Source organism: Cygnus olor, chromosome 2, assembly GCF_009769625.2.
Source record: "Cygnus olor isolate bCygOlo1 chromosome 2, bCygOlo1.pri.v2, whole genome shotgun sequence".
In the NCBI taxonomy this organism is placed as follows: Eukaryota; Metazoa; Chordata; class Aves; order Anseriformes; family Anatidae; genus Cygnus; species Cygnus olor.
In genome coordinates this window covers 106,658,335-106,671,823 of record NC_049170.1, presented here as the reverse complement: position 1 = coordinate 106,671,823, position 13,489 = coordinate 106,658,335, and the positions used below count along the sequence as shown (strand labels likewise).

Here is a 13,489-nt window from a genome sequence, read left to right as displayed (position 1 = left end):
CACTTAGAAAAAGTAAGAACAACCATGGATGTTAATCTCAATGTTATCAAAAGTCATTTCCTCTAATAACACATACATAACAAGCAAACACACATGAAGTATCCCTACAGACTCATCAAGCTATTTGTCTTGCAGGCTGGAGAGGAAGGAAAAGGTGGTCTCTCTTACATTCAAATATTTGGGAGCTATTTAGGCACCATGGCAACAAGACAAAAAATACCTAAGCAGGCTTGTTTATTAGAGAAAAACATTCCAACGGTCTGCGTTACGGTTCCTACAGAGTGACATTTCCATATATTAATATTTCTAGCTATTATGAAAATCGTATCCTGGAATAACACATTTTTTTGTACTATTTGCCTTTCATTTTTTCTTTGCCTTAAAAATAGTATTAAAAAAACCCAGTAGTTTCAACTCTTAATGCAGTTGTGCTGCTATCTCAAATGAACACTCTTCACACATGCATTTTGCTGCTTTTTTCAAGCTACCCACTGGACAGAACTTTAACACGCCAGTGACAGAAAGAAGTGCAGCATCCCACCCAAACCAAGAAAAAACCATGCTGATCTTTCTCATGCTATACCTTCCAAAGCAGGCAGAGATGCCCTGCTGTCCTGGGCTCCTTCAGGGGAAGACAGAATTGTTACTCCAGCTCTCACACAGCAGAGGCTGCCGTTTCAGCCAGTTCAGCTCCTGCCAAAGCCACCTCTTGCAGCAACTACTCTTACAATGAAAACTTTCTGCCCACGCAGAGGGAAAGTCTCGGCAGCAAAAGAGACACACGGGAAAGAGAGGCATTTCATCTTCAACATGCTGCAGTCTGCCACCTCCACAACAGGTCAGCAGAAAGAACTGCATGAACACTGAGGTTTCATGTTATCTTAAGATTTTGATAGCTTTCATGTCTTTCCTGACTCTCTCCCTCCTTCCCCTTTTTCTCCAAGTGGGAGAGGAAGGGAAGAGGCGGAGAATACCTGTAGCCCTAGGAGAGAATCAGAAGGAAAAAAAAAAAAAAAAAACAGGAGCTGGCAACCTTAATTGAGGATTCCTGCCAGAGACAGGAACATAAAAGGTGGCTGGTGAAAAGTGTATTTCCACATCAAAAGTGATGCTACTGACCTTGGGAAGCTGAAAGCCTGGAAAATTACCTCTCCTTCAATCCTCTGCTAGGGGTAATGGAGAAAACGTGCAGCTGCATGAGGAAGGTTCATTAGCCTGTATCAATTCAAGCACAACCCTTTCCTCAAATCATCATCTCCTCTCTAGGATGCTAAGAGGTTTCTCAAGAAAAAGAGACTAACTATTACCCACCTGAGACCCCCACAACTGTAATTCCAAGGGGACACAGCCAACGACCTGAGTCTCCCAGTTTCTGTGAGGGTCAGTTAAAAGACAAAGAAATGAACTGAGGAGTCAGGAGAATTAAAGCATGATCTCCAGGGGAAAAAAAAAAGACTTAACAAGCACGCTTCATTAGCATTGAAAACCGATTATTAGATTCCCAATTGAACAGAATCTCAGTCACACCAGAGAATTGATCCCGAGCACTACGGCATGCCTGCCATTAATTGCTGTTAATTTTTGCAATGCAGAGATTACGGGTTGCATGCTACTGAAATGCCAACCCACTAACTCCAAATACCTTGGTGCTCCTTCCCCAGAGCTACGTCTCTGACGAGACCAAGAGGCCAGTACTGCAACACAGCATTTGAACATCACACTGGAATTTAATTATACCAAAAGCCCTAAGTCTAAGAAGAGACCTAATTTGCAGTTTATACAGAACAACTAAGAGCATAAGATTTGGTAATTCTTGCTCTATGGTAAGGAGCTACAATACAAAAGCTTCTGATATTATTGTGTACGCCTGTGAGAAAGGCAAGGTGAATTTTAACATAGCATGGCGTCTCAGTACACAATACTTAATTCACTGCAAGAGAATAGGAGCTAAAACACAGCGTCAAACTGCAACTGTGATTTGACACCACAGGGAAAGGCAGACCTATTTAACTGAAAAAAAATCTTTTAAGTATTGCCGGAAAAAAAATCAAAAATGAAATTGAAATTAAATACTTCAAATAGAAATAAGCTCCTGTTTGGGAAGATACCTCTGCACGACCCAAAGTCTAATACAATAATTTAATTAAAAGCATTCAACCAACGCAAACTCACTGTTAATGCCAGATGATTTGCTGATTACCTGGAACATGAACACATCAGTGATAAACCAGCTTTTGACATCTGCAGATGCACAGAGTATTTTCTTCAGCTCAGCTAAATAACTGGTTCATTCATTCGCTGGGAGAAAAGGGTAAAAAGGCCTGGCCTCGTTTGCCAATCACTGAAAAAAGAACTAGATACCAAAACCAGAGACCTATTAGATTAAAGTTACTGGACTCTTTTTTTTTTTTTTTTAATCTTTAGGACTGCTCTATCCACTAGTAAAATCCAATTAGTTTTTACAGTTAATAAAGCTAGTGTTAGTTTTAAAATTTAACAAAAAGATACTATCTTACTGTTAAAGTCTAATACTAAGGAAAACAAGTTAATATATACACACCCGCATATATATTTAGCTATAAAGCCTCGTTTAAAAGTTATAGACTACAACTATCTAAATTACTTTTAGATTTTAAAATATCGGTCCCTGTATTTTTAATTCACGTGAACACTAACTGTACAGACAACAGTAACTCACTGTTTGCCAACATGACAAATGGTAAAGCTTCAGAATCTGAATGTTAGGCTACTACATCACCAAAGCATGCATATAAGACTTGCGATTGTCAAAAGTCCAAAAGCCATATATGTAAATGCAGCAGTCAGTCATCAACGAGAATAAACTTTTTCAAAAAAAATGCAAAATAGTAAAACCAGTTATTAAATCAGAATCTCTCTCCTCCCTCGATTTAAATCACAATTAAAATCCTGAATGAAATAAAGCTATCCTGTTTCACAACCTGAATTCTAGTTACAGATAGCTGTCTTTTTCAGAGCACGCAGCCTGCACACATCGATGAGCAGACTGAAAGGAGCAAGCATCACGGTATGTTTGATTGCATCTATCCGGACTGATCAGTTCAATCTTCAGAAGCATCCATGGGGAAGGGAGGAAGGTAGAATACATCTAGGAGGAATTATAAAGGTTTTTTTTATTTATCAGCAAAAATAAATAGTTCTACACTCTTGTTTACTTTTCAATCATTGGTGTTGGTTATTTTCTTTCCTGTTCTCCACTTAGCTTACTACACTTCCTATTTTGAATGCACAAAACAAGTATGTGAACAAAAGCCAAATTTTCAGACTTCTCTGCACATACTGTACAAGATTTCCGATGGAAAATCAAAACCAATAGTTCAAGTAGTGTAACTGCCCAGCTGCAACTGAGCCGCTACCTTATTTTGCATAGTGGCCAGATGGGATGGGGAATCTTCTTGCAGGCTTCCAATCTGAGTTTTCACCGTCTTGCCATCATGGATTTCTCTTCCCTCCTTTTTTTACCTTAATGGATATCACGCTAGGATTTCTGTTATGTTCACCTCCACACAGACAAAATGCAACCAAATGTTACTAACTGGGTGGGGGCAGGACACCATGACGACGACAGTTAAGAGTAAAGCTGCTTTCACAGTAAGAACTTCCATTTAGGAATTAAGTTTCTTTTATATCCTTCTGTACGTCCTGCTAGAATACATCCACTGAGGTTTTTTGTCTTAAACTTCAAACTTCCAAACAAGGAAAAGCCACTGGCTGACCATGGGAGAAACAATGTCTTTAATTACTATCATAGCCTTAAACATCAGGAGCTACCTGTACAGACGCAAAATATTAGCTGGAATTAAAGCACTGAAATACCACTTGCCAAGCTCTGCAACTACTTAAAGGAATCATCTGGGTGATGTCCTGTCAGGTGTGAAGTACGCATTCACCTGAAAAATAAAAATCTGAGCTTTCCCGTGGTTACCAAGCAACCAAGAGCAGAAAATATGAAGCTTTCAAAATAGAAAAGCAAACTAAAGGCAAAATTAATTATTTAAAAGTCAATTCAGCTGGTTTGTCAGCCACTCTCTAAAAGCCTTTCTTATAAAAGCTCCTGTTTAATCCCTCTGACCTCTTAAACAAATAAACAAAAGGGAATTTCTAAATAGATGCTTCCCACATATATCCTGAAGATCTTCCACTACCCCAAAGGCAGATTACTACTCTCTACTGATATCTAGTAAAGCTACAGTTAAATTAAATATTTATCAAGTCCTCTTCAGGCAAAGGTAAACTTTATTTTACAAGCAACTATTGAAACAGTACTGCAAAGATAAAAATAATTTATTGTTTGCTATTTCAGGTCAATCAGCATTCAATGAGCAGGCACAAGAGGTAGAGCTGTACAAGTTGTTCGTTAAATGCCAGTTTTCTGGTAAAATACTTCATTTTAGAGACCTTAAGACCAAGACCATAAAATAGCTGTTGTCAGCTCTGAAGAGCTGTACAGATGCTTAGTTTATTACTTGTAGCAGTAACTGCATATTGTTGTTTGCTCAACTCCAGGACTTCCTCCTACTGTTTTACAACCTGACCAATAAAAGCTATCTATTAGTTACCTTATTGATTTTGCGTCCTTATTTCCTGTAATACTTCTACTGCATTAGAAAATGGTGACTCACGCTATGAATTATCACCATAAAAAATACACTTTTGTGATTCAGAATCAAACCTAGACTCGCCGATGAGCTATAACTGAATGCCTAACCTCCTGCAGCATGCCAAGCCACAGGCCTAAGCAAAGACCCAGCTTCAGATGCCCAGTCCAGACCTTAACATGTTGTTATCTAGTCTTGTATTTTGTATCACTCCTCCTGTTTTTTTCCACTGAACCTCACAGATGTTTTGCTGTTGGTGGATACCAGATCAGTCAGAAGCACAAGGACTAAAACTACACAGTTGGCTTTTCTCAATAGCCTATCAGTTGGCCCCATCTCAGCCTTCTTGTACAATTCACTTCTTTTTCCTTGTTTAGCACATTTAATAGCAGGACCACAGCTGCCAGAATCACACATGCATAAAAGCTGCCAGCACTCCCAATTTTCTCACAATTGCATTCTAGCATGCAGGAATACACCTCTAAACCAGTACCTAACTCCTCTGCTCAGAAGAGCTGTAAACATTTGAAATATTTACAGCAAAGTACAGCAAGGGTGGGGTTCAGCATTGGTAAAGCCAGGCAAAAACTGTGACTTTTTGTGGCGTTTGGTTTTTTGTTTTGAAACTGTCTTTTTAATCCCTGCAACCATGAAACGTAATCCCAAATAATGCATCGCTTGCAAAAACCTTCACAAATTCCTTAAGACCTGTTGTACATGGATACAACATACAGTTATTTCAAACAGGTACAAAAACCATCCCAAGGGATGTACAGTCTCCCCACTCTGCATCACTTTTTGGTAGCTCACGCCCACCTCACAAGAACAAAACCATATAAAATTAAGAACCATAAAAGACATCACGTGACTGAATTATGTCCAGACAGCGCACATTGATTCATACAGATTCCTCTTGTGTTTGTTATAAGTAAAACACTGAAATATCGAGCTATTGACTTTTATCTACTTCCATCAAAACCTCAGTCATTTTTAATGAGGTTTCAAGTTTTTAGATTTCTCTGGCTCTTGCCTTCAGAATGCTCTCATCTGGACTGACTCATATATATCCCAGCATATATAATTTCTCCCTTTTTAAAGACAAGACCGTAATATTCAAACCACCACCAGGGAAACCATAGATTCAGAATCATCTCTCCTGTGACTACAGTCATATCCTCCTCCAATTCCTGTCTTACAGTCGAGAAAAATCATAACCTAAGCAGAAATTTAAGAAGGCGCTTTCTTTTCAAAGTGTGTCACTTCTAAGGAAGTCCTCCTGTAATCACAGAAAGTTTTCAAACAGCTCTGCTATCAGTCCGAATTCCCAGCAACCAGAAGCGAACAAAAAAATGAAGCCTTGCAAAAAGGCTCTCTCTTTGTGTGAGGCAACACGCAACAAATAGCTTTTAAACATCAGATCCCAAAACTGAGAAAAGGAGATGTAAAACGTTCAGTTAGGCTCTGAAAAGCTAAAATAACACCCCCAGAAATAAAAATTAAGCCAAACAAAAAAGAAGAAAGGGGGTTTCTCCTGCAATCTGGTCTCCTCGTGAGCAGGCTGTGCAGCAGACACGTACCTTCAGACGGTGGCAAGGGTCTGCTCACCCACCGCAGGCTGCCAGGCAGGAGCCTGCGTTACGAACCGCCTCAGAGAGGGCTGCTGCCTCCATTTTCACATCCTACCTGATATTTATTGTGCTGCCAAAGCTGCCTCGGTGCTGACACTGCCAACAGATGCCGTCTCACCTAGATAACGTTATACACGCCGCCCGCCAGCCCTGGTACCCCTGAATTTGTGTTTTGAGCCAGAACCGCGTCCTGTGCTTCACGCCCTCACGCAACTCCTCTCCAGACCCTTTTCTCACCAGTTTATAGAAGAAGGGGCCTGAGAGGCGGGGTGGGGGAGCCAAACAAACCCACCAACCGCCCAGCGACCCACATGCTCCCGACGGGGATCCGGCGCCTTCCTCCCCACAGGCTGCCCAGGCCGAGGCCATGGGCGTGCGGGGCGACGACCACCGCCACCCAGACCCCCTCCCCTTCCTCCCTCCCTCCTCCTCAGCCCCTCGGGGCGCCGCCACAGCTCCCGGCGGGCGGCCCCCGCCGCCCGTTACCCGCCGCCAACGGGCGCCCCACGCACCCCGGCGCTGCCGCGGAGGAGCCCTGCGGAGCCCCGCGCAGCCCCGGCCGTGCTTCATGGGCAGCGCCGAGCATGGCCTCTCCTCCTCCTCCTCCTCCTCCTCCTCCTCCCACAATGCACCCCGGGCATCCACATTTGAAGCGACTTCCTCGCCCCACGGCAGCCCCGCGCCGCGGCTTCTCCTCCCATCCCTCCCTCTCCTCCATCCATCCATCCATCCCGCCGCGACCCCACTCACATCCGTCGATCTCCTCCTGCAGGTCCTCCTGGAGCAGCGACAGATCTGCGGGGACACGCGCACCGTCAGCCCCGCACACACATACACATACACATACACACACACACACACACCCCGCCGGCCGACCCCACCCCGCAGCCCCCCGCACCCGGACGGGAAGCGCTTCCGAAACCGGGGCGGGGGAGAGCAGCAACAGCAGCAGGAGGAGGAGGAGGAGGAGGAGGAGGGCTGGAGCCTCCGCGGGGAGGCGGCGGAAAGGGGGAGGGGGGCGCTACCTACCCGCCATCTTGCTGCAGCCCCCGCGGGGCGCCGCGCTACATGGAAGGAGCCGGGCAGCGGGGCCGGCGGCGGCTGCTGCTGCTGCGGAGGAGGAGGAAGGGGGGCGGCCCCGGCGCTGCTCCGGGCCCGGCGGCGTCTCCCCGCGTCCCCTGGAGAGCGGCGCGGGCGGGCGGGCGGGCGGAGGCAGGCGGCGGGGAGGAGGGGTCTGGGCCGGACACGCTGCCCCCGCCTCCGCCCGGCGGAGCCGCGCTCGCTCCCGGGCTCCCTCGCTCGCACACGGCCGCGCCGCGCTCCCCGCCCCTCGCTCTGACTCACGCCCGGAGCCGCCCGGCCCTGCCCGCGGGCTGCGAGGCTCGGGTCGGCGAGGGTACGGCCGTACGTCCCGGCCCGCTCACCTGGGCGGGCCCGGGAGTCCTCGCTGTGGGGTTACCTGCGGAGAGGGGTCGGGGCGCAGCGGGGCAGCTGGGACGCCAAAAATCTCGCTTTGGCCCTCGTGGAGTCGCTCCTGGGGAGAGGAGTCTCTGAGATGGCAAAGTCCGGAGAGAAGGCTCCGTGCCGGGAAGTCCCTGCTTCGGCCTCTGTGAGGTCACCCGGAGAGAACGTCCCCAGGAGGTGGCCCTGCCACCAACACACCGCCACACACAAGCACCCTCCTCGGGTAAACTGCAGGTGGAGGCCTCGCCGAGCTGCAGCAGCTGGGCACCCGTGGCTTAAAAACACGGCCAGTTCCCTACGCTGCTGCTGTTTGACTTTATAAAAACTTAGTTGCACGTACACATAAAGGTATCCCTCATTTTCCGCGCCTGCTAGCTGTGCCTCCCAGTCAGTGCTGGCGTTTGTTGTCGCTGCTTGTAACTAGATAGATTTTCCGCTGTACATGGGAAGCTGAAAAATGTTGGATAAAACAAATGTTCTAATTAGTTAATACCCAGAACACTCGATAAAGAAAAAACATTATGGATACTGATGTTACCAGGAAGTCTTATCTGTTCCCCAGTCTTATTTTTATCTCTGTAATCATCGGTCGTGTTGTTACTGCACGAAAGAGCAAAATAAGTTATTTTTGTCCAGTTTTTCCAAATAGGATGCAGTTTTGGTTGCTCAGTTTTTCACTTAATGTTTGACAGTACGCCTCGCCTCGTAAGCTGTTTTTTAACATCATACTACTGCTTTCCTTTTTTTTTTTTTTTTTTTGATAAGTCACATAAGGGATAAATATCTAGAGTTTTTCCTTTTCTTTGCCTTTGTGGCTGAAAATGTGCAATATTTTAAAACGCAAACATCTCTTTTCTTTACACTCTGAACAAGCTCTGCCCTGTTTCATACACATTCAATCTTTAGAGAAATCACTCGGGCCTACTGGATACTGATCATGCAACACTTGCTTTTATTCAGATATATGACCTCAAAATCTGAGTAAATCAAAGAAATCCAACATGAGCATGTTATATGAACCGTGATATTCTCTGCCAGAGTAATCGAAGAGAAGATTCAGGGGAAATATTTGACAGTGCAAATAGCTAGCAATGCTGGATGTAATAGCAGTAGACCTAGAGCAGAAATACAGACCACGCTTGAAGACCAAATTTTTATTATCTCTTATTATTGCAAGTTATTTTCAAGGAGGTTTCTTTCCTCTCTGCTTTACGTTCTTCACCACAGTCAAGGCTCAGTTTTGCGTCTTCTGAAGTCAACAGCAATAGCCTCAAAATGCTACGTGCTTGGTTTTACTGAAAGAATCAAGGGCTTTGGTTTCTCTTTCCAGCTCTATAAAAAGGTGCTAATGCACACTAGGTTGCAGTGGTCTGAGTGCAGCAAAACTGTCTTGACTATTATTATCAGAATGAGAAATCAAACTGAATGAGATACATATGCTGCAACTGGGTTTATAATTTGGAATACGTCAGAATTACTGCTCTTAAGAGTATATTAATAGTTTTAATTATCATCAGTGTACAATTTATGCAAGAAAGCAAGGTAAATGATTGCAAGAGATCATACTTAACATAAATTCATATAAATTAATTTTGGATCTTCCTATATGCATGTGATCTTCTCAAGCAGTGATTAGTGATTTTCTCTGTAGGCAGGAGTGTGTGGGATGTAAATAGCACAGATAACAAGGATCAGAGTGATTTAACCTTGCAAAACAAATTGCAACGGTTCAAGAATGGCAATTTTTTGTTACAAGTTAGCCCTAGAATATTAGACAGCTCCTCAGATGCCCTTGGTCCTGGTACCACTGCTAGCAGTCATTGGGAAATGTCTCTTCCTCTGTGAACAGAAGCTGTGGCAAAACCTTTGGCTCATACAGTGACATGCACCTGGAGAAAAATCACTTTGATTTGGCTTCAAGCTACTATGCAATGTAAAATCCCACTTAATGAATAAGTAACCAGATATTTCTAAACTTCTCGGCCTCAGGAGACCCGCAAATCCCCTGGCACTCTTTAGGGGCCTGATCAAAGTTCAAGGCCATCATAAGACTGCCTGCCACAGGTCACAAAGCAGGCATGCAGAGACGCTGTAAGTGTGTGACAAGCCCACTCTTTCTGACACTGCTGAACTGCCATTCAAAAATAAGGTACCTAATTATACAAGAAATTTTTCAGAGCAGGCTTGTTTCATTAGACGAGACGTGTTAAGGAACAAGCTCTAAAGCACCTGCCAAAATGTTCTAACAGATCTGTGCTGGAGTTCTCATAATCCATTTGAGTACCTGTACAGGCGCTGGAAAATACAAAATTTAAGAAATGGATAAACTCACGTTCACACACTCATCTCATGGAAAAACACACTATAAGGGACAGATGCCAAGGCTATGGATGCAAAGACACAGACGGAAAACTACTTGGCAAGATTATTTGCATGGGACAGAAGACACCTGTATTGCTATCTGTATGAAGTATCTCATAAAAGCCCACAGCAATCAACGAGACTTTATAGTATTTGCATAAAGTACTGCATAAATATTTACAAACCTACACAAATGACCAAGCAAGATGCAAGATACCTCATATCCATCTAGACATATTTCCAAAATGGTATCCTGTGGTTGTTTACCAACATTTCTTCAGTCAAAACTGCAGCAGGGATATGGAGCTCAGGCTCAAAGCCACCGCAGGGCCAAGCGCTCTCACAGAAAATAATTCATTTCCTCTCATTTGTTGTGAAGAAGCAAGTCACCGTGTCTGACCAGACAATAGTGCCAGCTTTCACTGTCCGCATGTTAACCAGCTTTGCATTTCTCCCAGGCTACCCTTCCTGTGTGGGATGAGCTTCCCATAAATATCCGCAGAACCATCTCGCGATCCTCCCCCAGACTCCTCTGCAAAGCTCTTTTCTTGTAAAGCCTACAAAAAATGTATTGGGGTTAGACTGCTGGTGCACTAAGACAAATGCTTATCCTCTTGAGTAATACTGACTCATAACTTTCTTGTCCACCCCCAGGATTCTGTCTGTGCACATATGGCTTTTTGGTTAAGTTACACACTTTATAGACCATCTTTCTGTTCTTCGCATAGTGCGTAACCAAAACTGGCCCACGACTAAGTAGTCGGATTGAGATACATATACACGCACAAGCACATGGGTGCCTGTAATATGAATGGGTCCACACATGAAAACCCGATGGCTGAAGCCTCGGACACAGTTGGTGCGCTCTTGAAAATATCTCATTGAAGCATTTCTGCTAAAAAGGGATGCTCGTCGTAAAACCTTTCCATTCTTCTCCTTCCCGTTCTCCTTCCTTTTCTCCTTCCCTTCTCCTCCCCATTCCTGTGGTTTTTTGTTGTTGCTTTTTTTTTTCTCCCTCCAATAAAAATCCTGAAGGTCTTTTGTATTGTTGTCATGGTGGTGTTTGTGTCTTGTTTTTATTTATTTTTTTTTTTAATACATCCTTTTTGGATATGAAGGTTTTTGACTGTGCACCACTCAGTTTTATTTAATTTCACCCATTTCCAGAGCAAGAGCTGTACCTATTCAGGACTCTGCTGAGATACAGGACTTGAAGATCCTAACAGGCTTTTTAGTTTGACAACCATGAATGGATTAACATCTAAATTTGCTGACAGAGAGCTCAATACAAAGTTAATTTTGCAATCTGGGTACCTCATATCGTTCCAGGACAGTGACAAGTTCAGTGGCGAGTTCAAGTGATGCTCTAACCTCTCTAAACTGGGGAATCCAAACTGAGCTACGTACCAATGCAACATTAAGACTGCACCTGGACCTGGCAAAGGCTATTGGCATGGATTTGCAAGCAAACCTGTTGCACCAAAGGCACAAGGATGGCAGCTGTACTGCGTGTAGTCAAAAGAAAGAGAGGTGTGCATGCAGGAGAGAGTCCAGATGCCTCATTTTACTGTTAAGACCACTACCAGTGGTGATATCCCAAATCCTTTGGCTATAGGCACTGCATGAGAGTGGTCTGTGGCCTTTTTGTTGGGCAAGTGAAAGTCTTTGTCTGTATCTGATCCTTTATGTGCTCCCAGAGGCTGTGCCAGGGAGCTGGGTCTCAGTGTTTGAGAGCCACGTACATACAGGATTCCTCGTTCGGTGTCACACACCTGGGCACAGGTTTTCCTTTAGCAGAGAGCTGTGCTGCATCTCCGAGGAGCTCCGTTTCAGGAATCATGCATCATGCATACGGTCGGTATGGAAGGCTGAATCACTGATCAAACAGGGCAGAGTTCAGGTTGCTCTGATGTATCTTAGCTCCGTATTTCCTGGTTCTCAGAGGTCTGTGACTTGCCAACATACTGGAAGGAAACAAGACTGGACAATCAGAAACTCTGAATCTTTTCCTCAGTTGCCTGTTGAGATTTCTTTCTATTTTATTTTATTTTATTTTATTTTATTTTATTTTATTTTATTTTATTTTTAACAGAGGGAAAAAAAGTCTGAATTTTGGCTGGCTGTTGGAAGAAATTCCAGCACCCACACATATGTGCAGCTGGGATGCTATTATAGTTAGACACTGATATCCTCCCCTTTCGTCCTAGATCTCCAAATCCTTTTGAAAGGAAATAAATGCCATTATTCTTCTCTTACAGGTAAAGAAACAGAGAACAAAGGAAGCAAAGTGATGTGCTTAGTGCTGCTTATCAGGAAATAAGCAAGTTTCCTGAAGCAAGACATTTCCTGATGTGGAAAATATGGAATAAAATAAACCACAAGAAGATCTTTGCTATTTTTCACTATCTGATGTCACTCAATTCATGACAAGTACGAATGTAAATGCGTGTCCCGGCTCTGAGTTGTATGCCAGGACAGACCCTACATCCCTATAAGATTTGCCCTTGAATCAGCCAGGCTTTCCAGCCTTTCCTCAGCCCACACAGTCTCCCTTCCCCACCCAACCAGTCCCTACCTGGCAGTACCCAACCTGATTTTCAGATGAATATATTTGCATTTGTTTACTCCTTCATTTCCTGGTCTACTGAGTTTAAATTTGCATCTCTCTAGGTCTGCCTAGATATTGGCACATATAACAGGCTCACACTCTTCTCCTGAATCAGAGGTGGGTTACTCAGATCCCAGAACACATCTCAGAGGGACAGATGGGACTGAACTATCGCTGTCACCAAACCTGCTTTTCCAACATTAGTTTCACACCCTTCCAACTAGTTCCTCCCTGTGATCCTTTCTCTTCTCACTACAGCTGTGGCTCTGCCTGCCCTCTTGCTCCTCCATCCCAAACTCCTCTCAGCAAGCTTCTTTGTACAGCACTTTTCATTCTGTTTTCGTAAACAGTTTTTGAACCTTCTTACTGTTTTCTTGTCCTCACATTGCATTTATCCAAAGCAGAATGGAAACAAACCCCAAATCCTGGCAGAATTGAGTCTGGCAACCTGTCTGCAGCCTTTTTTTGGATTTCAACCGGGCTTAGGTCAGATTCAACAGTGACACTGTTTCACAACCCATGTGAATATGAGCTGGCTGGAAGTCTTCTTGGCCACCTTGTTCAGCCAACAGCAGTGCAATCTATTTAGTCAGGGAGAATTGGGTACATGCCTATGCAGGCAGCTAAGCACTTTTTTTTTGCTGATCTGAAGGGTGGTAGGTGCCAGTGGGATGCATGTCAGGAGCGTGATTGGTCTGGGATGTGACTTGTTATCCTGGCCTGTGCAATTGCTAGAACCTGTCAATGAGAAAAAATGCCATGGGGGGAGAAGTCAAGGGGTTGTACCCTAA

At 44.3% G+C, this 13,489-nt stretch overlaps 1 protein-coding gene and 1 long non-coding RNA gene across 14 annotated transcripts in view; one reads left to right on the top strand and one right to left on the bottom strand.

Annotated features, from left to right (window-relative positions):
- Window positions 1-7,803, bottom strand: part of PPP4R1 (protein phosphatase 4 regulatory subunit 1) — a 63,720-nt gene extending 55,917 nt beyond the window's left edge. For 2 of the 13 annotated variants that reach the window (XM_040550014.1, XM_040550015.1), the window contains exon 1: window positions 6,778-6,995. In XM_040550014.1, the coding sequence (XP_040405948.1) occupies window positions 6,778-6,991 (214 nt within the window). In that variant the 5' untranslated portion in view covers window positions 6,992-6,995. Of the gene's footprint in view, window positions 1-6,576; window positions 6,707-6,777; window positions 6,996-7,015; window positions 7,061-7,163; window positions 7,184-7,294; window positions 7,515-7,689 lie in introns of those variants that run through there. The other 11 variants (XM_040550016.1, XM_040550019.1, XM_040550032.1 and 8 more) reach the window with 10 other exon arrangements.
- A 70-nt stretch (window positions 7,804-7,873) lies between these two features.
- Window positions 7,874-12,492, top strand: LOC121066488. Its single transcript, XR_005817797.1, has 2 exons — window positions 7,874-8,077; window positions 12,349-12,492. It is a non-coding gene; the product is annotated as an uncharacterized LOC121066488 (long non-coding RNA).
- Window positions 12,493-13,489: the final 997 nt, after the last annotated feature.